This window comes from Pristiophorus japonicus, chromosome 10, assembly GCF_044704955.1.
Source record: "Pristiophorus japonicus isolate sPriJap1 chromosome 10, sPriJap1.hap1, whole genome shotgun sequence".
Classification (NCBI taxonomy): domain Eukaryota; kingdom Metazoa; phylum Chordata; class Chondrichthyes; family Pristiophoridae; genus Pristiophorus; species Pristiophorus japonicus.
This window is the reverse complement of record NC_091986.1, coordinates 204,344,553-204,370,274: the sequence shown is the minus strand read 5'-3', so window position 1 is coordinate 204,370,274 and position 25,722 is coordinate 204,344,553. Positions and strand designations below refer to the sequence as shown.

General features: G+C 47.0%; 1 protein-coding gene across 1 annotated transcript in view; it reads left to right on the top strand.

The window, feature by feature from the left end:
- LOC139274909 (P2Y purinoceptor 8-like) overlaps window positions 1-24,977 on the top strand; it is a 32,211-nt gene extending 7,234 nt beyond the window's left edge. Inside the window, exon 2 of the mRNA XM_070891640.1 lies at window positions 23,907-24,977. Within this exon, the coding sequence (XP_070747741.1) occupies window positions 23,959-24,948 (990 nt within the window). The 5' untranslated portion in view covers window positions 23,907-23,958 and the 3' untranslated portion in view covers window positions 24,949-24,977. The remainder of the gene's footprint in view (window positions 1-23,906) is intronic.
- Window positions 24,978-25,722: the final 745 nt, after the last annotated feature.

Here is a 25,722-nt window from a genome sequence, read left to right as displayed (position 1 = left end):
TTACTATATTATAGATGTTACGTAATGGATATAAATGTCTAGCAGTATTTTTACGGCAATAACTCACCTTCATGATCCTGGTGGATACGAGATTACAAGTATCATTTGACTGAATGCGTTTCTGCATTGTCAATCAATACCACCCATACATTACCTCATGTATATGTGTAGCAGCAATGCAGCAAAAATTTCCCGCCTGGTTTTATTTGTAATCAATATGTGCCATAATAAAGAGCAGCACATGATATGTGAACAAACAGAGATGAAAGGAAAGACTTGCATTTATATAGCGCCTTTCACAACCACCGGACGTCCCAAAGCGCTTTACAGCCAATGAAGTGCTCTTTGAAGTGTATTCACTGTTATAATGTAGGAAACGCGGCAGCCAATTTGCACACAACAAGCTCCCACAAACTGCAATGAGATAATGACCAGATAATCTGCTTTTTTCATGATGTTGATTGAGGGATAAATATTGACCAGGAACCTGGGGATAACTCTTCTTCGAAATACTGCCATGGGATCTTTTACATCCACTTGAAAGAGAGCACCAGTTTAATGTCTCATCTGAAAAAGGGCACCCCCCGACAATGCAGCACTCCCTCAGCACTGCACAGGAGTGTCAGCCGAGATTTTTATGCTCAAATTTCTTGAACGCACAACCTTCTGACTCAAAGGTGAGAGTGCTACCCACTGAGCCTCGGCTGACATGGGACATTTGCACCTCATTTTGATCAAGGTGATAGCGAGTTGGCAGCCCATTACACGCCTCTCCCTGTTTTTATTTCCATCCAAGACAGCGTAAAGCGGGCTGCCGATATGCTAGCGCCCTTTCCACACTGTCGCGCAAAGTCGAGAACTAAATGAGTCCTGTCTGCTAAATGAGTCAACTGATCAGCAAGCAACTTGCCATGTCTGTAAGTACAGCGTGCTCCTTTTAACCTGCAGCTGTGAGGAGCCAATTGAAAACTGTGGGAAAAACAGAATTTCACTCTGGAACGTACTGAGTCTTTTTGAATTTTTTGGGCTGGATTTCCGACTTTGCTCATTTCGAGGCGGTAATGGCGGCGGGGCGGTAAAGTTTGCGCCCGGGAATAGTTTGCGCCTCAGTCAGCAAAATTGGGCGGCTGGACCCTGAGTGTGGGATGGAGCGCTAAGGGAGGCGTTGTACACCTCGCTTAGGGCGCTAGGCTGGCAGAGCAAGCGAAAATCCTGAGCTAAACAGCTGCCTTGGAGCGTCTAAGAGAGGCCTGAGATTGAAAAAAAAAACCCAAAACATTCCCACTACATAGCCCACGCCACCACAACAGAAACCGGAAAAAAAAAAACCCAAAAGAAAATACAATGACACTTACCTGAGGTGGACATGACTTACCTCACCGCAGCCGGTATAGGTCGGACCGCCCGTTTTCCCAGGCGATCCCAGCAGGGCGCGCAACGCGGCGCTACGGGTCGGGCATGGCTCAAAAATCGAACCGGTGTCGCGAGCAGGGGCGTTGCACACCGGCTCGCCTCTTCCGGGCGCTAATGCTCCGCGTCCCGCTGAAACCGGCCCCGAAAACCCCAGCGGGGCGCTAGAGGCTCGCCGCCCGCCCGGGAGAGCTCACCACCACCATTGCCGCCCCTCCGGGGTGAAAACAGACACGGACAGCACCGGAAAATCCAGCCCAATATCTCAATCTAATGCATTTAAAAAATGCACTTGCAGCTAATTTGGAGTCACAAATTAAATGGTTTCATCTTAAAAGGAATGTATTACTGTATAAAGTGCAATGCTTATGCCAGGTGGCTCATGACCGTTGTCCATCTAAAACACATAAAGGGGCCGAAATTGCCTCTTTCCTTAAAGCCTGTTAACACCAGAAATCGGTGGCCACGCTAAGGAGTGCAATGGCCGCCGATTTCTTGTGTAATGGCCACCATTATCAAAATTCCGCTCCCGTGTTATCCCGGCGGTAACCCACTCCCCCCAGCATTCCGCTGCTGCTGATCCGTGCGCACTGCCGATCTACGCGCCCCCTGCTGCCGACATTCCGCTCTTAAAATTGTCAGCCCGCCCGGCGGTGCGAAAACCTGCTTTTCCCGGTGGTCCAGTGAAGCTGTGGCCTTCTGCAGCGATGGCGCAGCTCCCATTAAAGGGGAGGGCGCACTGCCGCTGCCGCCCCCCATGTTTTTTATTGTCGGCCGACTGCCATGTCGGCCCGACAGTTATACCCCCCGGGTCCGGCCGGGCTGGCAACAGGCAGCCCCGGAACCCTCTCTTGGGTGCCAGGCCCGGTCGAAAACCCTCCCTGGTGGCCCAGTGGGCTGAAGTTTTAAAATCGCGGAGGCTCTCCCCTTTAAGTGAGGGGGAGAGCCATGGTGACGCGGCACCCGTGATGACGTCATCGCGGCGGTCACTCCGCACCGCCCCCAACTCCCGCCCCGGCGTTGTCTCCGCCGTGTATCCGCCCCTCTCGTACAGTCTCCGCCCCCACTAAGAGTGACTTCCGGATCGTAGAAGAAAGAAAAAAAAACAATTTCGCCCAAGAGGCGAACTCACCCACTGCGGCGGTGAAAACAGTCAAAATGGATTGCGATGCCCCTTTTCGGGCGGGGTCAATTTTGGCCCCATGCTGTAATTATAAACACTCAAGGAGTATATCGCTCTAATCTAACATATGACTGCATTTTGAAATTGCACTGAGTGGCACATGTGCTACTATTGAACTGTTTTATGTAGAAATGACTCTTGCCTAATATTTTAACAAAATAACCTTCACTTAAATAGCAGACAGAGGAATTTTAAGCAAGCACGTGCACGCGTTTATTAATGCCACACGTTGTCAATTCAGGGTATCTGATTGAACGTGTGTTGCTCCCACTGCTGCTGTCCTATCTGACTTTAATATTTGGGAACAAATGACTTTCAGTCACTTTCGGATTGACTGATCGCCCTGCCTTTATTTTCCTTCCTATTTCTTACCACGCAACTTGTGGGTTTTGAAGTAACTCCATGTTACCAATGTTTTACAAACAAAAGCGGGAACAAATTCATTACATTACTTCCCATGGTTTCATTTCGTTGGTTCACTCTCATTTTTCTTTGTTGATGGTGCCTTTAACTGGCTGTGTGGCCCATTCAAGCATCTGTCCATCTGGGTACAGCAGCATAGTGGTTATGTTACTGGCCTAGTAATTCAGAGGCCTGGACTAATGATCTGGGACATGAGTTCAAATCCCACCATGGCAACTGGAAGATTTAAATTGTTCATTAAATAAATCTGGAATAAAACATTAGTGTCAGTAATCATAGGCAGTCCCTTGTATTGAGGATGACTTGCTTCCATTCTAAAAAGGGATGAATTCACAGGTGTTTCAATGAAGGACCTCATATTCCAGGTCCTGAACTATATCCTGAAGGGTGGAAGATGCCTGTGTGTGAATTTTTAAAAAACGTGTGGTGACTGTTGCACACTGCAATATGTGTCAGTAAGTGTGCTGATCTAACTACCGGATTGTTGTAAAAACCCATCTGGTTCACTAATGTCCTTTAGGGAAGGAAATCTGCCGTCCTTACCCGGTCTGGCCTATATGTGACACCAGACCTGAAGGATAAATATTGGCCAGGGCACTGCCCTGCTTTCCTACAAATAGTGCCATGGGATCTTTTACGTCCAACTGGGAGGGCAGATGAGGCCTCAGTTTAATGTCTCATCCAGAAGTCGGTACCTCAGACAGTGCAGCACTCCCTCCATACTGCATCGGAATGTCAGCCGAGATTTGTGCTTAAGTCTCTGGAGTGGAACCCACAACTTTCAGACTCAGTGTTGAGGGTGCTACCCACTGAACCACAGCTGACGCCTATAATTCACAGAGGAACAATGAGTATAGAGCATGAATAAACTTGAGAGAGATAAGAAAAGAAGACAGTTTAGAGGAAAGCGCTGACTGGTTATATAAGCTCTGTGAGTATGTATGCAGGTAGCAGGAATTGAGTGAAGGAGGATACATTACCTATAGGGAATGATTCATAACCTATACGAGAGTCTGCATTATAAAAGTGAGATCTAAGACAAATCTTACTGTCTTTATCTTGACAATTCTTTCATCTTCTTTCTTGCTTTACGAAGGAAGTTACCTCCTTGTTTGGGTACAGCTCAGAGGATGCCAGTTGTCCTTGAGTTCATTGTTGGATTGTCGGCAGACTTTGCAAACAAGGGGAATTAGAGGCAAACCCAACAACAGCTTGTATTCATATAGCGTCTTTAGGTCATTAAAACGTCGTAAGGCGCTCCACAGGAGTATTATCAAGCAAAATTTGACACAGAGCCACATGAGGAGATATCCATTCAATAAGATCATGGTTGATCTTCTACCTCAACTCCACTTTCCTGCATATATTCATTGATTCCCTTAATATCCAAAAATCTATCGATCTCTGTCTTAAATATACTTAAACACTGAGCCTCCACAACCCTCTGAGGTAGAGATTTCCAGAGATTCACCATCCTCTGAGTGAAGTAGTTTCTCCTCATCTGTCCTAAATGGCCGCCCCCTTATTCTGAGACTGTGATCCCTGGTTCTAGACTCCGAAACATCCTCCCTGCACCTACCCTGTCAAGCCCTGTAAGAATTGTGTATGTTTCAATGAGATCACCTCTCATTCTTCTAAACACTCTTTAATGTCCCTATGATTTTTCTCCTGGCTTTCTCCCAGCTATGTCTAGGAGATTAATCTTCAATTTCTGGAGACTCAAGACCAGTGCTGGATGGTTGGTAATCCCACGTGTATCCATAATGTATCCTCTTTGCGTCTGATATTAAAAATTAATCCGATCTTGATTTAGTCCGAGGTAATGGGGCATTATATTATGATTCAGTTCCAAGGCAGTCGGGTCTGTTGAGTCTCTTGTTATATGATATACATTTAAAAGCTTATCATTTAATATTTTCTTCAAAATGTGCTGCCGTTTTTCTCCCCACCAATTTTCATCCCTTCACCTCCTGATGACATTGACTCATGGCGGGTGGGAGGGGGGTGGGCAAGGGGGGGTCTTAACTTTTGGATCCGCCAGGTGTGGGGGTGAGTGGTGGGTGGGGGGGGGGGGGGTTTCTCAATTTACCTTCACAAAGATTGGAGAGAATATGTAAGGGCATGTGCATTTGCGGAAGGCACGATATCCAGTTCAGATCACACGTGGCTCCTTCATCTGATGGAGTGAGATGAATTAGGGTGGGAGAAGGCTTGTATGGGGCATAAACACCGGTATAAACCAGTTGGGCCAAATGAGTTAAGAACATAAGAACATAAGAAATAGGAACAGGAGTAGGCCATACGGCCCCTCGAGCCTGCTCCGCCATTTAATCCGATCATGGCTGATCCGATCATGAACTCAGGTCCACTTCCCTGCCCATTCCCCATAACCCCTTATTCCCTTATCGGTTCAGAAACTGTCTATGTCTTAAATTTATTCAATGTCCCAGCTTCCACAGCTCTCTGAGGCAGCGAATTCCACAGACTTACAACCTGAGAGAAGAAATTCCTCCTCATCTCAGTTTTAAATGGGCAGCCCCTTATTCTAAGTCTATGCCCTCTAGTTCTAGCCTCCCCTATCAGTGGAAACATTCTCTCTGCATCCAACTTGTCAAGCCAGCCCCCTCATAATCTTATACATTTCGATAAGATCACCTCGCATTCTTCTGAATTCCAATGAGTAGAGGCCCAACCTACTCAACCTTTCCTCAAAAGTCACCCCTCTCATCTCCGGAATCAACCTGGTAAACCTTCTCTGAACTGTCTTCAAAGCAAGTATATCCTTTCATAAATATGTTCTTATGTCCATGATCAGATCAGCCATGATCTTATTAAATGGCGGAGCAGGCTCGAGGGGCCATATGGCCGACTCCTGCTCCTATTTCTTATGTTCTTATGTTCTAAAACTGTACACAGTATTCCAGGTGTGGTCTCACCAATACCCTGTATAACTGTAGGATTACTGCCCTGCTTTTATACTCCATCTCCTTTGCAATAAAGGCCAAGATACCATTGGCCTTCCTGATCACTTGCTGTACCTGCATACTAACCTCTTGTGTTTCATGCACAAGTACCCCCAGGTCCCACTGTATTGCAGCACCTTGCAATTTTTCTCCATTTAAATAATAACTTGCGCTTTGATTTTTTCTGCTAAAGTGCATGACCTCATACTTTCCAACACTATACTCCATCTACCAATTTTTTGCCCACTCACTTAGCCTGTCTATGTCCAAGACCACTTCAACCTCTGTCGTCGAGCTACAGTACGCGGACGACGCCTGCGTCTGTGCACACACAGAGGCTGAACTCCAGGACATAGTCGATGTATTTACCGAGGCCTATGAAAGCATGAGCCTTACGCTAAACATCAATAAGACAAAGGTCCTCCATCAGCCTGTCCTCGCCGCATAGCATTGCCCCCCAGACATCAAGATCCACGGCGCGGCCCCAGACAACGTGGACCACTTCCCTTCCCTCCTATCAAAAAGAGCAGGCATCAACGACGAGATCCAACACCTGCTCCAGTACGACAGTGCAGCCTTCGGCCGCCTGAGGAAAAGAGTGTTTGAAGAGCAGGCCCTCAAAACGGTCACCAAGCTCATGGTCTATAGAGCTGTAATAATACCCGCCCTCCTGAATGGCTCAGAGACATGGACCATTTACAGTAGACACCTCAAGTTGCTGGAGAAATACCATCAGCGATGTCTCCGCAAGATCCTACAAACCCCTAGGAGGACAGACGCACCAACATCAGTGACCTCGTCCAGGCCAACATCCCCAGCATTGAAGCACTGACCACACTTGATCAGCTCCGCTGGGCAGGTCACATAGTTCGCATGCCAGACACGAGACTCTCAAAGCAAGCGCTCTACTCGGAACTCGTCCATGGTAAACGAGCCAAAGGTGGGCAGAGGAAACATTACAAGGACACCCTCAAAGCCTCCCTGATAAAGTGCGACATCCCCACTGACACCTGGGAGTCCCTGGCCAAAGACAGCCCTAAGTGGAGGAAGTGCATCCGGGAGGCCGCTGAGCTCCTTGAATATCATCGCCGAGAGCATGCAGAAATCAAGTGCAGGCAGCGGAAGAAGCATATGGCAAACCAGGCTCCCCGCCCACCCTTCCCCTCAACCACTGTCTGTCCCACCTGTGACAGAGACTGTGGTTCTCGTATTGGACTGTACAGCTACCTAAGAACTCATGCTAAGAGTGGAAGCAAGTCTTCCTCGATTCCGAGGGACTGCCTATGATGATGATGATGACTATGTCCTTTTGCAGATTTTTTGGTGTCCTCCTCACAAATTGCTTTTCCTCCCATCTTTGTATCGTCAGCAAAGTTGTTTCTGTGCTGTAAATTCTAATGTTACACCCCTGGGCTACACTATTACACAATTAGATTTTGCTGGTACAGGCACACTCCTGAACGGAAGACATTCTGACCACATACACAAGCGACCAAAGGTTACTGGTCACAGACTGACCTTCTCTCAAGTATGGGCCTCGTGTGCATTTATACTGTAGAGTAAGGACATATTACACGGGGTACCTCATAGTTGGAAGTCTGGACAACATTTATGATGCAAGACTTTCCATATTCTATGACACATCCTCAAAGAAGCTGAGGAAATTGGTCAGCCATGGGCTTCCCCTTCTGAATCCGCATTGGCTACTTTTCACTGTTCGTATTGCGCAAAAACTCCAGGTTTCCTCTATCTTTTTTGTCAAAATACCAGTGAAATCAAATGAAATTTTCAAGCGTGAACTATTTCACGATGTGAAAAAGGGTATTATCGCTTTGTTCTCTCCAAATGTAGAAGTGAAATCCAATTACTTTTTGTCCCTATGTGTTGCATTGCAAAACAGGATACTAGAGAATTGTGAGTTTAACTCTGCTAGTTTCTGGATGCCTGTAGACTATCACAAGCTGGTGTACAGTTTGCGCCGCCGTCAGCAAAATTCATCAGCTGGGCCCTGAGTGTGGGGTGGGGCGGTAATGGGAGGTGTTACACACCTCTCTTAGGGCGCTAGGCTGGCTGAGCAAGCGAAAATCCCGAGCTAAACAGCCGGCCTCGGAGCGCTGTATGAGAGGCCTGGGGAGGAAAAAAGAACAGGAAAAAAAAACCGAAAAACATTCCCAATAAATGATTCACACCGCCACAACATAAATCGCAAAAAAATAAATGAAAAACAATCAGGCTCATCTGAGGTCGACATTACTTACCACACTGCGGCCACTACAGCTCGGACCGCCCGCTTTCCCAGGTGGTCCCAGCAGAGGGTCCTACGGAGCGCTACGGATTGGGCTGGAGCCAAAAATCGAGCCGGTGTCGCAACCAGGGGCATTGCACACCAGCTCGCCAGTTCCGGGCGGTAATGCTCCCCGCCCCATTGAAACCGGCGGCGGAAGTTCCGGCTGGAAGCCGGCCACCCGCCCGGAAGTGCTTACCGCCGCCATTGCTGCCCCTCCAAGGCGCTGACTGGGGCGGCAGAAGACCGAAAATCCAGCCCTTAGTGTAGAACACCACCAAGATTAACCAGAGTAGGACACTCGAGCAGGCCAATTAAGACGTAATGATTTGGTGACATTAAGCTTGGGTTTTTAAAAGCTGGTAGATTGTGGAAGGACTGAGGAAGATATGGGGATCTTCAGTTTGGACATGCTGGGAAAGAATTGAGTAGGAGATGGTGCAATGGGTCCTGCATTCAGCAGTGGAGGTGCAGGGAGGAGGTACAACCTCCCACAGCTGTTTCGATGACATTCCCTCTGGCACAAGGTCAGGAATGGATGTGTTCGCTAACAGTGTTCAGCTCCAGTCACAACTCCTCCCATTACAAAGCAGTTAGGCTGACGAACATTTGATGCTGCTTGTTGCTGGGAGCACAGGAAGCAATTCCAATAAACAATCGATTCTTTTAGGCAGGTAATATTTGTGCTACCTAATGCCAGACATTGGCCATTTCCAAGTTAGAAACAAATTCCAACCACTTTCCCCTGGCCTTCAACAGTGCAACTATATTCAAGGCTGAGATAGAGAGATAGAAAAGTTCTTCCATCATCAAAGTCTTGGGGAATCACCGTTAATCAGAAGTTTAACTGGACCAGTCAAGTCAATGTCATGGCTACAAGAGCAGAGCTCTCTGTGCACAATTGGCTCTTTTTGAACCCTGGCAACATCTTCTATTGAAAAGGCTCAAGTCAGGAACATAAGAATTAGGAGCAGGAGTAGGCCATCTGGCCCCTCGAGCCTGCTTCGCCATTCAATAAGATCATGGCTGATCTTTGACCTCAATGCTACTTTCCCGCCTGATCTCCATAATTCCTTGATTCCACAAGAGTCCAAAAATCTATCTATCTCAACCTTGATTATATTCAACATCTGAGCATCCACAGCCCTCTGGGGCAGAGAATTCCAAAGATTCACAATCTTCTGACTGAAGAAATTCCTCCTCATCTCTGTCTTAAAAGGCCAACCCCTTATCCTGAGACTGTGACCCAGAGTTCTAGACTCTCCAGCCAGGGGAAACAACCACTCAGCATCTACCCTGTCAATCCCCATCAGAATCTTATATGTTTCAATGAGATCACATCTCAATCTTCTAAACTCCAGACAATATAGACTCGAAGGTGTATAGGGGTTTGATGAAATACTCACCACTTGCATGAATGTGGGCTGTCGCAAAAGACACTCAGAAGCTTGATACCATCCAGGATACAGCAGGCTATTTGTGCAGCATCCAGTGTCGCTTGATTCCTCACAGACCCCCTCCATCACTACTGAACTATGGTTGGAGCACCTGCTATCTGCAATAAGCACCACAGCAACTCACCAAGGTTACTTCAACAGCACCTGCCAGCTCTACGACCTCTATCGTCGAGAAGAGCAAGAACAACAATGTTCCCCTCCAGGTCAGATACCATCCTGACTTGGACACAGATCTCTGTTCCTTCCCAGTGTCAGCTGTGGCTCAGCGGCTAGCACTCTTGCCTTTGAGTCACAAGGTTATGAGTTCAAGTCCCACCCCAGAGACTTGTGTGCAAACAATCTAGGCTGACACTCCAGTGGAGTGCTGCACTGTCGGAGGTGCTGTCTTTAGGATGAGATGTTGAACTGAAGCCCTGTCTGCTGTCTCAGGTGAATGTAAATGATTCCATGGCACTATTTCAAAGAAGAGCAAGGGAGTTATCCCTGGTATCCTGGGCCAATATTTATTCCTCAAAAAACAGATTATCTGATTGTTATCACATTGTTGTTTGTGGGAGCTTGCTGTGCGCAAATTGGCTGCTGCGTTTCTGACATTACAACAGTGATTATATTTCAAAAAGTATTTAATTGACTGTAAAGTGCTTTGAGACATCTGGTGGTTGTGAAAGCTGCTATAGAAGTGCAAGTCTTTTTCTTTCAGTCGCTGGTTCAACATTTTGGAATTCCCTACCTAACCATTGTGGGAGCAGCATCAGGGCAAGGTCGGCAGCAGTTCAAGGAGGTGATCCACTGCAACATCTCAGATCAATTAGGGATGAGTAACAAAATAAAGAAAGACTTGCATTTATATAGCGCCTTTCACGACCACTGGATGTCTCAAAGCGCTTTACAGCCAATGAAGTACTTTTGAAATGTAGTCACTGTTGTAATGTGGGAAACGCGGCTGCCAATTTGCGCACAGCAAGCTCCCACAAACGGCAGTATGATAATGACCAGACAATCTGTTTTTGTTATGTTGACTGAGGGATAAATATTGACTCAGGACAGCGGGGATAACTCCACTCCTCTTCTTCAAAATGGTGCCATGGGATCTTCTACATCCACTTGAAAGGGCAGATGGGACATCGGTTTAACAAACCTGAAAGACGGCACCTCCGACAGTGCAGCACTCCTTCAGCACTGCATTGTCAGCCTAGATTTATGTGCTTAAGTTCCTGGAGTGGGACTTGAACCCACAACCTTCTAACTCAAAGACACAGCTGACACTGACACAGTTGAATGAATGTAGCCTTAGCAGGGTTGGCCAAGTCTGGGAACAAACTATTTGACAAAAAGAATGATAGAGTGCCATATTTGGAGTTTAGGAAGAACAAAAGATAGAAGCTCAGAGCTGCAGAAATTATAATCGTACTAACTGAGGAAAAATGGTTGCCTTCAGAAAGAGTCAGGAGGCTATAGTGGAGAGAATTATTGCTTATCAAAGCAAAAAGTATTACCACGCGGACTGCAGCGGTTCAAGAAGGATCACCACCACCTTCTCAAGGGTAGTTTGGGATGGGTAATAAATGTTGTCCTTACTAGTCACACCCACATCCCATGAATGAATTGAAAAAAAAAGTTTTTCTTGTAAAAGATAAGAGTGCAACCAGAGTATTGATTTCCTTCATTGAGTTATTGGCTGTAATGCATCAGAAGAACCATTAATGCATATCCTGAAAACTGGAGACATTATGGCTCCTGAGATAAGGATACTTCAACAGTCAAGTGATATTGAAGTTAGAGTGTGGGCACTCCCCTAAAATCCCTGTTGAATAGCCCCTGGAGGGGAAATGGAGAGAATATCTGTCTATAATGAATCAGTATGCAGTAAAAATGGATAACTAGTTAAAATATTTTCTCTTATCTCACATAAATGTGGTGTAGAATTTTGTTCAGTGTGCACCAGAAAAAAATGATGATTGACGTTACATGATTAAGAACATAAGAAATAGGAGCAGGAGTAGGCCATACGGCCCCTTGAGCCTGCTCCGCCATTTAATAAGATCATGGCTGATCTGATCATGGACTCAGCTCCACTTCCCTGCCCACTCCCCGTAACCCCTTATCCCCTTCTTCATTTAAGTGGGTCAGAGAGGAATTTTTCCCCTTCTTGGCCTTGGGTTTTTCTCTGGAATTTTTTGTCTCTCTCAGGAGATTAATACATGGCGGGGGTGAGGGCGTGGGTGGGGGTGGGGCGGGGGGGCATGGTGGGGGTCTGGGTGGGGGTGGGGCGGGCGGGGGTCTGGGTGGGGGTCTGGGTGGGGGTGGGGCAGTGGGGGTTGCTGGTCATTGCACTCCAGCTTGATGGACCAACTGGCCTTTTCCTGCCCGCCAATTTTGTACGTTCATATCTTGGTATTATATCGGATACGATGATACCGAAGCGCAGCTGGAATGAAACATTTGTTGCTCTCTGTACATCACAGCTCCCCGTGGAATGTCCTCTAGTTCTAGTAACCATGTGGACTGTTTCAGCAGGTCACCACTGCAATTTTCTCATGTCCTCCCCAAACCACAGCACATAGAGAGACTCAATTATGAGGATCTAATACTTTCTCTCCCAAACTAAACCAGTTTCAGGAAAACCCACTTGTCGGTTTGGTTGGGCGACTGCTCTGCTATGAAAAACAAAATATCCAAGTCTTCGGTGCCCATTTTTCCTTGGCCTTGTTCTCAATTTCTCTGGTATCTCCAACTTTCCAGTTACAGTCTGTGGTTGGAGCAAAAGTTACAAATGTGGGGGGATGTATTTAAAAGAATGTGGAAGGTTTTCAACTTGTCACCTTGGTGCAGCACTGACGTCATGGATTGGCTCCCTCGTGTCGAACCCGCCCGATTTAACAGGTGACCGATCTCTAACACCTGGCCGCCAAGCTGAAAGTCTGCCCGAATGTTTCTTAAATATTGTGCTGGTAATTTTGTGCTCGATTCATTTGGGAAAGGTACAACATAAAAGAAAGAGACTTGCATTTAAACACCATCTTTAACGCCCTCAGGAATCTCAACGCACTCTGCAGCCAATGAAATAATTTTGAAGTGTAGTCACTGTTGCAATGAAGGAAACACAGCAGCCAGTTTGCGCATAGCAAGCTCCCACAAACAGCAATGTGATAATAACCAGATAATGTTTTAGTGGTGTCATGACCAAAGATAAATATTGGTCATGACATGGGGGATAACTCCCCTGCTCTTCTTCGAAATAGCGCCATGGGATCTTTTACGTCCACCTGAGAGGGCAGACGGGGCCTCGGTTTAACGTCTCATCCGAAAGATGGCACCTCCGACAGTGCAGCGCTCCTTCAGCACTGCACTGGAGTATCAGCCTGGATTTTTGTGCTCAAGCAACTGCGCTGCTCAGGTAACTTCGTCTTGCTTCTCATCCCCATGTCTGAGCTGAGCACTCGTCTGTTTCACTCCTTGCAATTAAAGGGAAGTAGCCCCCCGCCCCCCCACAGAAATTTAAATATCGTTTGAGGAAAACGTCATGAATCATGTTACACTTCTGCTTAATTGTCATTTTCCAGGATCGGTTGGTTTGTGGTATGTGCACCACAGTGGTGACTGGGTTTTTCTTCAGCAGTGCATAACACATTGTGAGATGAGTATTCTTTCTGAATTTCTCGGAGTCCCGAGCTACTATTATCAGGGCTATACTGCAACTCATTACCCAGAATGTTTATTACTCATTTAACTCCTACTTTAGGGATTGATCAGTGTGCCAATAGATATGCATGTGGTTGCCAAGGGGCTGAATATTACCAATGGTCCTTTTAAACTGCGCTCCAGGGGGTGGACTGGCTTTTAAATTGAAAGTGCCGCACGTGGACAGAGTTTTGAATGTGCCGGGCAGCCCAAAAAAACAATTACACGGAACATTGAATATTACAGTAGTGACCAAACTTAAAGTATTTCAACAATACTTTTGAAGCACTTTGGGACATCGTGAGAGGCTCTATATATAAATGTGTAATTTATTTATTTTCTTTCTTTCATCCTTTCTTTCCTTCTTAGACATAGCGCATTGTCAGAAAGAAAGAGAGAACTTGCATTTCAGTAGCTCCGTCATATCCTTGGGACCTCCCAAGTGGCCTCACAGCCAATAAATTACTTTTGAAGTGCAGTCACTTGGCAGCCAATGTCCCACAAACATAACTGAGATAGGTGACCAGTAAATCTGTTTTGCTGGAGCTGGTTGTTAGGTCGTGCATTACCTTCATGGTTTTTGAGTCACGATGTATAGAAGGATCATAAGGGGGCCTCATGGAGTTGCTTGCAGATAGTCTTGGAGATACTTATTTGAGCTCGTGACTGTATATGGGCGGCCCGAATGCTAAATTGACAGCTTTAAGCTTTTGGTTGCACTGCCATGCATGATGGGTAATGAAAACTTGGGTGGTTTTAAGCACATCACCATAGGCAGTCCCTCAAAATCGGGGAAGACTTGCTTCCACTCTAAAAGTGAATTCTCAGGTGACTGAACAGTCCAATGCAGGAATTACAGTCTCTGTCACAGGTGGGACAGACAGTGGTTGAAGGAAAGGGTGGGTGGGGAGTCTGGTTTGCCACACGCTCCTTCCGCTGCCTGCGCTTGTTTTCTGCATGCTCTCGGCGACGGGACTCAAGGTGCTCAGCGCCCTCCCGGATACTCTTCCTCCACTTAGGGCGGTCTTTGGCCAGGGACTCCCAGGTGTCGGTGGGGACATTGCACTTTATCAAGGAGGTTTTGAGGGCATCCTTAAAACGTTTCCTCTGTCCACCTGGGGCTCGCTTGCCGTGTAGGAGTTCCGAGTAGAGCGCTTGCTTTGGAAGTCTCGTGTCGAGCATACGGACAACGTGGCCCGCCCAACGGAGCTGGTCGACTGTGGTCAGTGCTCCGATGCTGGGGATGTTGGCCTGATCAAGGACACTAACGTTGGTGCATCTGTCCTCCCAGGGGATTTGCAGGATCTTGCGGAGACAACGTTGGTGGTATTTCTCCAGCGATTTGAGGTGTCTACTGTATATGGTCCACATCTCTAAGCCATACAGGAGGGCGGGTATCACTACAGCCCTGCAGACCATGAACTTGTGCCATATTTGAGGGCCTGATCTTCGAACACTCTCATCCTCAGGTGGCCAAAGGCTGCGCTGGTGCACTGGAGACGGTGTTGGACCTTGTCTTCGATGTCTGCCCTGGCTGATAATAGGCTCCCGAGGTATGGAATGTGGTCCATGTGGTTTCGAGCACCGTGTCAGCTGTAGCTCAGTGGGTAGCACTCTTGCCTCTGAGTCCGAAGGTTGTGGGTTTAAATCCCACTCCAGGAACTTGAGCACAAAACTGAGGTTAACACTCCAATGCAGTGCTGAGGGGGTGAAGAAGAGCAGAGGAGTTATCCCCAGTGTCCTGGCCAATATTTATTCCTCAATCAACACATCAAAAAACAAATTATTTGGTCATTGTCACATTGCTGTTTGTGGGTGTTTGCTGTGCGCAAGTTGGCTGCCGCGTTTCCCACATTACAACAGTGACTACATGCCAAAAAGTACTTCATTATCTGCAAAATGCTTTGAGACGTCTGGTGATCATGAAAGGCGCGATATAAATGCTAATCTTTCTTTATGTGTGTTGAAGCTATACAAGCAAAACAAATATCGAGGCCTTGAAATTGTGCGGAAAAAAATATTAATGTTTTAGGCATTTGTATAAAATGCCTCGCCGATTTTGTCAGAGGTGTTGGCCAATTTTTGGAACTGTTAATCTTGCAAAACACACCAGTGATTCTGCCACAATTGGGGTTGCAGTAACCCCAGCCCCCACCTGAATGAGTTGTTCGTAACCAATGCGCCGACGCATTTCTAACAAATTCCTGTCCAGAATTTTAAAGCAATACTGCTGCCACGCAGCATGATTTCAAGCCCCATTGATATCAAATTTTTGTTCTCAGCCAATGGTGAGCGACAGAAGTGTCTCTTATCACTCACCAATTATGTCGGAATGCACTGTTTCACAGGAAAAATGATCAATTGGCAGTCGTCTAATGCAGTGTTTCACGCCTGTTTAAGTGTTATAGATTAATTTATGATACGACTTCTTTAAGATCCAGAGCATTGTGAACCGGTTGATACATAGAAACACAGAAAATAGGTGCAGGAGTAGGCCATTCGGCCCTTCAAGCCTGCACCACCATTCAATAAGATCATGGCTGACCATTCCCTCAGTACCTCTTTCCTGCTTTCTCTCCATACCCATTGATCCCTTTAGCCGTAAGGGCCATATCTAACTCCCTCTTGAATATATCCAATGAACTGGCATCAACAACTCTCTGCGGCAGGGAATTCCACAGGATAACAACTCTCTGAATGAAGATGTTTCTCCTCATCTCAGTCCTAAATGGCCTACCCCTTATCCTAAGACTATGTCCCCTGGTTCTGGACTTCCTCAACATCGGGAACTTTCTTCCCGCTACTAACCTGTCCCGTCCCGTCAGAATCTTATATGTTTCTATGAGATCCCCTCTCATCCTTCTAAACTCCAGTGAATAAAGACCCAGTTGATCCAGTCTCTCCCCATATGTCAGTCCTGCCATCCCTGGAATCAATCTGGTGAACCTTCGCTGCACTCCCTCAATAGCAAGAACATCCTTCCTCAGATTAGGAGACCAAAACTGAACACAATATTCCAGGTGAGGCCTCACTAAGGCTCTGTACAACTGCAGTAAGATCTCCCTGCTCCTATACTCAAATCCCCTAGCTATGAAGGCCAACATACCATTTGCCTTCTTCACCACCTGCTGTACCTGCATGCCAACTTTCAATGACTGATGAACCATGACACCCAGGTCTCGTTGCACCTCCCCTTTTCCTAATCTGCCGCCATTCAGATAATATTCTGCCTTCGTGTTTTTGCCCCCAAAATGGATAACCTCACATTTATCCACATTATACTGCATCTGCCATGCATTTGCCCACTCACCCTAACCTGTCCAAGTCACCCTGCAGCCTCTTGGCGTCGCCCTCACAGCTCACACCGCCACCCAGTTTAGTGTCATCTGCAAACTTGGAGATATTACACTCAATTCCTTCATCCAAATCATTAATGTATATTGTAAAGAGCAGGGGTCCCAGCACTGAGCCCTGCGGCACTCCACTAGTCACTGCCTGCCATTCTGAAAAGGACTCGTTTATCCCGACTCTTTGCTTCCTGTCTGCCAACCAGTTCTCTATCCACGTCAGTACATTACCCCCTGTCATGTATTCAACCAGCATTGTAACCCATGTATAAACTGACCTAAGTTGTACACCGTGAGAACACTGACCACTAGGTGGGAGACACTCCTAACCTGGACCTTCAGGTATAAAAGGGGAAGCTCCACCCACCTTCATCACTTGAGTGCTAAGGAATAAAGGACAGGTCACAGACTGACCTTCTCTCAAGCATGGGCCTTGTGTGCATTTATACTGTATAGTAAGGACGTATCACCCCCAATACCATGCGCTTTGATTTTGCACACCAATCTCTTGTGCGGGACCTTGTCAAAAGCCTTTTGAAAGTCCAAATACACTACATCCACTGGTTCTCCCTTGTCCACTCTGCTAGTTACATCCTCAAAAAATTCCAGAAGATTTGTCAAGCATGATTTCTCTTTCATAAATCCATGCTGACTTGGACCGATCCTGTCACTGCTTTCCAAATGCGCTGCTATTTCATCCTTAATGATTGATTCCAACATTTTCCCCACTACTGATGTCAGGCTAATCGGTCTATAATTACCCATTTTCTCTCTCCCACCTTTTTTTAAAAGTGGTGTTACATTAGCTACCCTCCAGTACATAGGAACTGATCCATAGTCGATATACTGTTGGAAAATGATCACCAATGCATCCACTATTTCTCGGGCCACTTCCTTAAGTACTCTGGGATGCAGACTATCAGGCCCCGGGGATCTATCGGCCTTCAATCCCATCAATTTCCCTCACACAATTTCCCGTCTAATAAGGATATCCTTCAGTTCCTCCTTCTCACTAGACCCATTGTCCCCTAGTACATTCGGAAGTTTATTTGTGTCTTCCTTCGTGAAGACAGAACTGAAGTATTTGTTCAATTGGTCTGCCATTTCTTTGTTCCCCATTATAAATTCATCTGAATCCGACTGCAAGGGACCTACATTTGTCTTCACTAATCTTTTTCTCTTCACATATTTATGGAAGCTTTTGCAGTCAGTTTTTATGTTCATGCAAGCTTCCTCTCGTACTCTATTTTCCCGCTCTTAATTAAACCCTTCGTCCTCCTCTGTTGAGTTCTAAATTTCTCCCAGTCCTCAGGTTTGTTACTTTTTCTAGCCAATTTATATGCCTCTTCCTTGGTTTTAACACTATCCTTAATTTCCCTTGTTAGCCACGGTTGAGCCACCTTCCCCGTTTTATTTTTACTCCAGACTGGGATGTACAATTGCTGAAGTTCATCCATGTGATCTTTAAATGTTTGCCATTGCTTATCCACCGTCAACCCTCTTAGTATCCTTTGCCAGTCTATTCTAGTCAATTCACGCCTCATACCATCGAAGTCACCTTTCTTTAAGTTCAGGACCCTAGTTTCCGAATTAACTGTGTCACTCTCCATCTTAATAAAGAATTCTACCATATTATGGTCACTTTTCCCCAAGAGGCCTCGCACAACAAGATTGCTAATAAGTCCCTTCTCATTACACATCACCCAGTCTAAGATGGCCAGCTCTCTAGTTGGTTCCTCGACATATTGGTCTAGAAAACCATCCCTAATACACTCCAGGAAATCCTCCTCCACCGTATTGCTACCAGTTTGATTAGCCCAATCAATATGTAGATTAAAGTCGCCCATGATAACTGCTGTACCTTTATTGCACACATCCCTTATTTCTTGTTTGATGCTGTCCCCAACCTCACTACTACTGTTTGGTGGTCTGTAAACAACTCCCACTAGTGTTTTCTATACTTTGGAATTCCGCAACTCCACCCATACCGATTCTACATCATCCAGGCTAATGTCCCTCCTTACAATTGCATTAATTTCCTCTTTAACCATGCCTCCTTTTCCTCTCTGCCTATCCTTCCTAAATGTGGAATACCCCTGGATGTTGAGTTCCCAGCCTTGGTCACCCTGGAGCCATGTCTCCGTGATGCCAATTACATCATATCCGTTAACTGCTGTCTGCGCAGTTAATTCGTCCACCTTATTCCGAATACTCCTCACACTGAGGCACAGAGTCTTCAGGCTTGTCTTTTTAACACACTTTGCCCTTTTAGAATTTTGCTGTAATGTGGCCCTTTTTGTTTTTTGCCTTGGGTTTCTCTGCCCTCCACTTTTACTATTCTCCTTTCTATCTTTTGCTTCTGCCTCCATTTTATTTCCCTCTGTCTCCCTGCATAAGTTCCCATCCCCCTGCCATGTTAGTTTAACTCCTCCCCAACAGCACGAGCAAACACTCCCCCTAGGGCATTGGTTCCGGTCCTGCTCAGGTGCAGACCGTCTGGTTTGTACTGGTCCCACCTCCCCCAGAACCGGTTCCAATGTCCCAGGAATTTGAATCCCTCCCTTCTGCACTACTCCTCAAGCCACGTATTCATCTGGGCTATCCTGTGATTCCTACTCTGACTAGCACATGGCACAGGTAGCAATCCTGAGATTACTACTTTTGAGGTCCTATTTTTAAATTTAGCTCCTAGCTCCCTAAATTCATCTCGTAGGACATCATCCCATTTTATACCTATATCGTTGGTACCTATGTGCACCACGACAACTGGCTGTTCATCCTTTTCAGAATGTCCTGCGCCCATTCCGAGACATCCTTGACCCTTGCACCAGGGAGGCAACATACCATTCTGGAGTCTCGGTTGCGGCCGCAGAAACATCTATCTATTCCCCTTACAATTGAATCCCCTATCACTATCGCTCTCCCACTCTTTTTCCTGCCCTCCTGTGCAGCAGAGCCGCCACAGTGCCATGAACTTGGCTGCTGCTGCCCTCCCCTGATGAGTCATCCCCTCTCAACAGTACCCAAAGCGATGTATCTGTTTTGCAGGGGGCTGACCGCAGGGGACCCCTGCACTACTTTCCTTGCACTGCTCTTCCTGTTGGTCACCCATTTACGATCTGGCTGTGTACCCTTTACCTGCGGTGAGACCAACTCGCTAAACGTGCTATTCACGTCATTCTCAGCATCGTGGATGCTCCAGAGTGAATCCACCCGCAGCTCCAGTGCCGCAATGCGGTCCGTCAGGAGCTGGAGGCGGATGCACTTCCCGCACACGTCGTCGTCAGGGACACCGGAAGCATCCCTGACTTCCCATATAGTACAGGAGGAGCATAATATGTGTCCGAGCTGTCCTGCCATGACTTAACCCTTAGATAAACTTAATTTGGCAACAACAATGCTAAATGTTACTTATTAATATAGAAAAGAAAAATAAAAACTACTCACCAATCACCAGCCAATCACTTACCCCCTTGGCTGTGAAGTCACCTTTCGATTTCTTTCTACTTTTTTGCCTTCTTTCCCCGCTGCAGCTGCACCAGCTGACCTTTATATGCCGCACCAACGCCCCGGACTCCCGCCTCTCCGACTGTCGTCGCCTCTCGCTGCCGCTGGGCCTTTATAGGCCGCACCAACGCCCCGGACTCCCGCCTCTCCGACTGCCGTCGCCTCTCGCTGCCACTGGGCCTTTATAGGCCGCACCAACGCCCCGGACTCCCGCCTCTCCGACTGCCGTCGCCTCTCGCTGCCGCTGGGCCTTTATAGGCTTCTCCTCGACCACGAACTCCCACCTCTCAGACTGCCACCACCTCTCGCTGCCGCTGGGCCTTTATAGGCCTCACCAAAGCCCCGGATTTCCGCCTCTCAGACTGCCACTGCCTCTCGCTGCCACTGGGTCTTTATAGGCCTCTCCTCGACCACGAACTCCCGCTTCTCCGACTGTCTATCATATCAGAGTTGAGGTGTGGATGCCAGCTAAGTGGTGTAATACTGGAATTTACCTGGGTCTCTTTTAATATGGTTTTCCAGTATTAATCTATGGACTGGTCAGTACAATAACTGATTCCATTGATAAGAAGAAAAGTCCCAGAACATGTTTGAACCTTTGAAACCTATCCTTCTAGTCCCTAATGTAATGTATTTGCTTCATGGGTTCTTTGCTTAAGCATTCATAGCAACACAATGCTATTAAGAACCAGTTGGTTTATTAACAAAGGTTTAACAATCACACTACACATTACCAGTTCATCCACTGGGCTCACAACTGCATCCCTCATCGTGGATGACCAAGACCCAACTGGCTGGGGTTTTGTTGAGTCTTGTGAACATCACGTGACTGGCTAAGCCACTCACAATGCAACAGCACTACAAACCTGTGAGCATACTCACAGGTGCATATATTACATCTAATTTTCTGATTATGGTACATTCCCTATCTTAGTGCAGTTTGAATATTTTTGTCGCCATCGTGTTGTCTGGACGATTATTCTAAACATTTACATAATAACTTAGTATTGGCGGAAACCGAGTGGGTGGGAAGATAAAATCGACCGGGAGACTTACCAAAAATCGACCGGGAGACTTACCACCACATCCCTCCCACCATCTTCCATTTCCCTTCTGACAGGCGGCAAGATTTCCCGCAGGGTCCTTCGTTAAATATGCAGATCGGGTTCCGATGACATAACTCATTTCGTTTTCCAAATGATTTGCCACAAATGGCTATTGTAGCCGCCATCGATTGTAACATTCAATGGCCAATCACGTTAACACTTGAAGAAAAATATTAAAAGGGTACAGAGAAGTGGCAGGGCAATGTGATTCGAGTTGATAGCTCTGATGCAGAGCTAACATTGACACAGGTGTAGTACCGTAGTGTAGTGGTTATGTTATTCTAGTAATCCTTGACGAATAATCCCGAGACCTTGGGGGAGAAATTCGGTTGCGCGTCATTTGGGGCAGTATCCCAGGCAGAGCGGTAATTTTAGTATCTTGAAAAGGTTTGCGCCCTCCGCCCAGAATTTTGTCAGAATCGGTCGAAGGGTGTTAAATCAGCGTTGCACACTACAGCTGGGGGAAGGTGCCCTAATGAAAGTTTGGTCGATAAATTTGGCAGATCCATTATGCATGCGCCGAACTCCGATTCAGATCCCGTTAAAGCTGAGTCTTAAAGGCGCAGCACAGTAATGCACCCATTAAAGTTTTCACAATCGCTTTTTCTCAAGCTGAACTCTTATTCCTGTCTGCTGCTGCAAACTCGGAGGCGCACCAACATGGCTGAGCCTTCAGTGCCCCCCTGAGATTGCCGAGCAAGTCACTCAGGCGGACAGGGATTGGAGCAATCCCTGGGGTTGGGGATCGGACCGGCCTGGTCCCCTGCGGAGTGCCCCCCACCCGACTGCAAATCAAGCCTGTCGGTCAGACTGAATTGCGGGCGGGGAACCTGTCAGGCCAAGGGTCACACACTGTGGATTTAAATCTCGACAGCGGGCGGGGAAACCCAGACTTCCCAGAAACCGCCCCCACCCATTGCTCCCAACACACCGGGAAGTAAAAGTCTGCAATATTGTATGACTGTAAAATACTGCGACTGCTGAAAACCTGAAGGAAAGCCAGAAACTTGCTGGAAACACTCAGCAGGTCAGGCAGCATCGGTGGAGAGAGAAACAGAGTTAACATTTCAGGCTGGTGACCTTTCTAATATTGTTGGTGAACTGTGCTAACCTCACAATAGCGTACAGTTCAACCCAATGACCGCCCAACATTGATCCAAGTTAACCATTGCTCAATTAGATAGTTGGGAAGAAAGCAGGAAAATTTAACACCCCCTTTGGCTGTAAAGTGCTTTGGGACATCCTGAGGTTGTGAAAGGCGAAACATAAATGCAAGTTTTTCCACCTGTTTTTGAGTCAGACACAATCAGTGGAGTTAAATAACACAGGCACATGCTGAGCAATGTTATTATAGTCTTGAAAATATTGTTATCATAGAATCATAGAATAGTACATTGGTGATCTTATCGAAACATGTAAGATAATGAGGGGGCTTGACAAGGTGGATGCAGGGAGGATGTTTCCACTCATAGGGGAAACTAAAACAAGGGGGCATAGTCTCAGAATAAAGGGCCGCCCATTTGAAACTGAGATGCGGAGGAATTTCTTCGCTCAGAGGGTTGTAAATCTGTGAAATTCTCTGCTCCAGAGAGCTGTGGAGGCTGGGTCATTGAATATATTTAAGGTGGAGATAGACAGATTTTTAAGCGAGAAGGGGATAGAGGGATTATGGGGAGCGGGCGGGGAAGTGGAGCTGAGTCCATGATCAGATCAGCCATGATCAGATTAAATGGCGGAGCAGGCTCGAGGGGCCGAATGGCCTACTCCTGTTCCTATTTCTTATGTTCTTATGTTCTTACAGCACAGAAGGAGGCCATTCGGCCCATCGAGTCTGCGCTGCCTCTCGCGAAGAGCAATCCAGTTAGTCCCACTCCCCCGCTCTTTCCCCATACCCTTGCAATTTTTTTCTCCTTCAAGTAGTTTTCCAATTCCCTTTTGAAGGCTCCTATTGAATCTGTTTCCACCGCTTTATCAGGCAGTGCATTCCAAATTCTAAACACTCGTTGCGTAAAAAGGTTTCCTCTCATTTCGCCTCTGGATCTTTTGCCAATCACCTTAAATCTGTGCCCTCTGGTTATCGACCCTTCAGCCATTGGAAACAGTTTCTCTTGATTTACTCTCTCTGAACCCTTCCTGATCTTAAACACCTCGATCACATCTCCTCTTAGCTTTCTCTGCTGTAAGGAGAACAAGCCCAGTGTCTCCAGTCTATCCACATAACTGTAATATCTCATCCCTGACGCCATTCCAGTATAGTGTTAGGCAGTCCCTCGTATCGGGGGATGAGTTCACAGGTGTTTCGATGAGAGACCTGACATTCTAGGTCCCGAACTACATTCTGAAGGGTGGAAGATGCCTGTGCGTGGATTGTTTAACACCAGCCACCGCACGGGTTTGACAGAGCTAGGACTTGGTCCAGTGGCAAGGGTTAACCAGGACGACTGGAGACCAAGCTTTGCCGCACGATCCTAGTGCACACATCATCACTTTCACTACTTTGTAAATGATACATGAAAGCTGAACATTTTCTGTTTTTTTCCTCCAGGATTTTGGCTCTTAATCTCTCGTAAATAACCTGCTCGAGGTCCTGCCGAACAATGAACGAGAGCTCGATAGAGAACACCACGATACAGATGCTGACGAACACGATGCTGCACTACACCTTGCCCGCCATCTACCTGGTCATCTTTATATTCAGCACGCCGCTCAATGCCGTCTCTCTCTGGCTGCTGAGCTGCCGTATGTGGCCCAAGACTCCGACCATGATCTTCTCCATCAACCTGGCCGTCACCGATCTCCTGTACAGCTTGACGCTGCCCTTCCAGATCACGTACCACTGGAACCGCAACAACTGGCAGGTCGGCGAGCCCATGTGCCGGCTGGTGACGGTGCTCTTCTATGGCAACATGCACTGCTCCATCCTGACGGTCACCATGATCAGCGTGGAGCGCTACCTCGGCATCGTGCACCCCCTGCAGTCCTCCCACCTCCGCACGGTGAAAAACGCCACCCTGCTGTGCGCGCTCAGCTGGTGCTTCGTCCTATTGGTCCATTTGCCGCTGATGTACACGGAGCTGACCTATTACGTCCCGGCTCTGGAAATCACCACCTGCTTCGACATCATACGTCGTGATATGTTCCCCGCCAAGTTTTACTTTTACCTGTACTACTCGGCGCAGATCTTCCTGTTTTACGCCCTGCCTTTCGTCGTCATGGTGATGTGCTACTCCAGAATCATCAAGACTCTACTCAATACCCCGACAAACCAAATGAAGGAGTCGAGGAAACAGATTGCTTATTTGACAGTTGTGGTGTTGCTTGCCTTCGCCATCTGTTACCTCCCCACTCAGATAATTGTCATCGTACATTTTGTCCGCTCGTACCAGCAGAAGCCGATCTACGTCCTCTATAAGCTCTCGTTGACTCTGAACAGCTTAAATGGCTGCATTGATCCTCTGTTGTACTACTTTGCCTCAAAGGAGTTTAGACGGAAGGTTCAGAAACTGTGCACGTGCCTCCCCATTGACGACAGTGACAAGACCTTAAGTAACATGATACAACCTCTAGCTGCTCAGGGCAGTCAGTAAAAGAAAGACTTGGATTTATATAGCGCCTTTCACAACCACTGGACATCTCAAAGCGCTTTATAGCCAATGGAGTACTTTTTAAAGTGTAATCACTGTTGTAATGTAGGAAACGCAGCAGCCAATTTGCGCACAGCAAGCTCCCACAAACAGCAATGTGATAATGACTAGATACTCTGTATTTTTTATGTTGATTGAAGGATAAATATCAGCCAGGACACCAGGGGTAATTCTCCTGCTCTTCTTCGAAATAGTGCCATGGGATCTTTTATGTCCACTTGAGAGAGCAGACGGCGCCTCGGTTTAACATCTCATCTGAAAGACGGCACCTCCAACAGCGCAGCACTCCCTCAGCACTGCACTGGAGTGTCAGCTTAGATTTTTTTGTGCATAGAAAGTTCCTGGAGTGGGACTTGAACCCAAAACGTTCTGCCTCAGAGGCGAGTGTGCTGCCCACTGAGCCACAGCTGACACTTGCGCCACAGGTGTAGGAGAGGGCTCCTGGTTGAGCCAGTGGTGGCTCTTCCTTCCATTTACTGAAAGCATTGTGTCCCTCAGACCAGCCATGGGGTGGGGCAGTTAATGTCAGTCCTGCTTTGTAAGGGGCAGTGAGTGGGCATGCTTTTACAAAATATAAACTGAAAATAACCGTTTTTATTTCCTACTTGCTTCTGTGTCTCCTGATGTGAAAACATGGTGAATGTTCCTCAGCACCAAAGCACATGGCAAGAGTTCAAGCCGGAATTCTGCTCTTTGCCCTGGCCCGTCTAGTTGTTG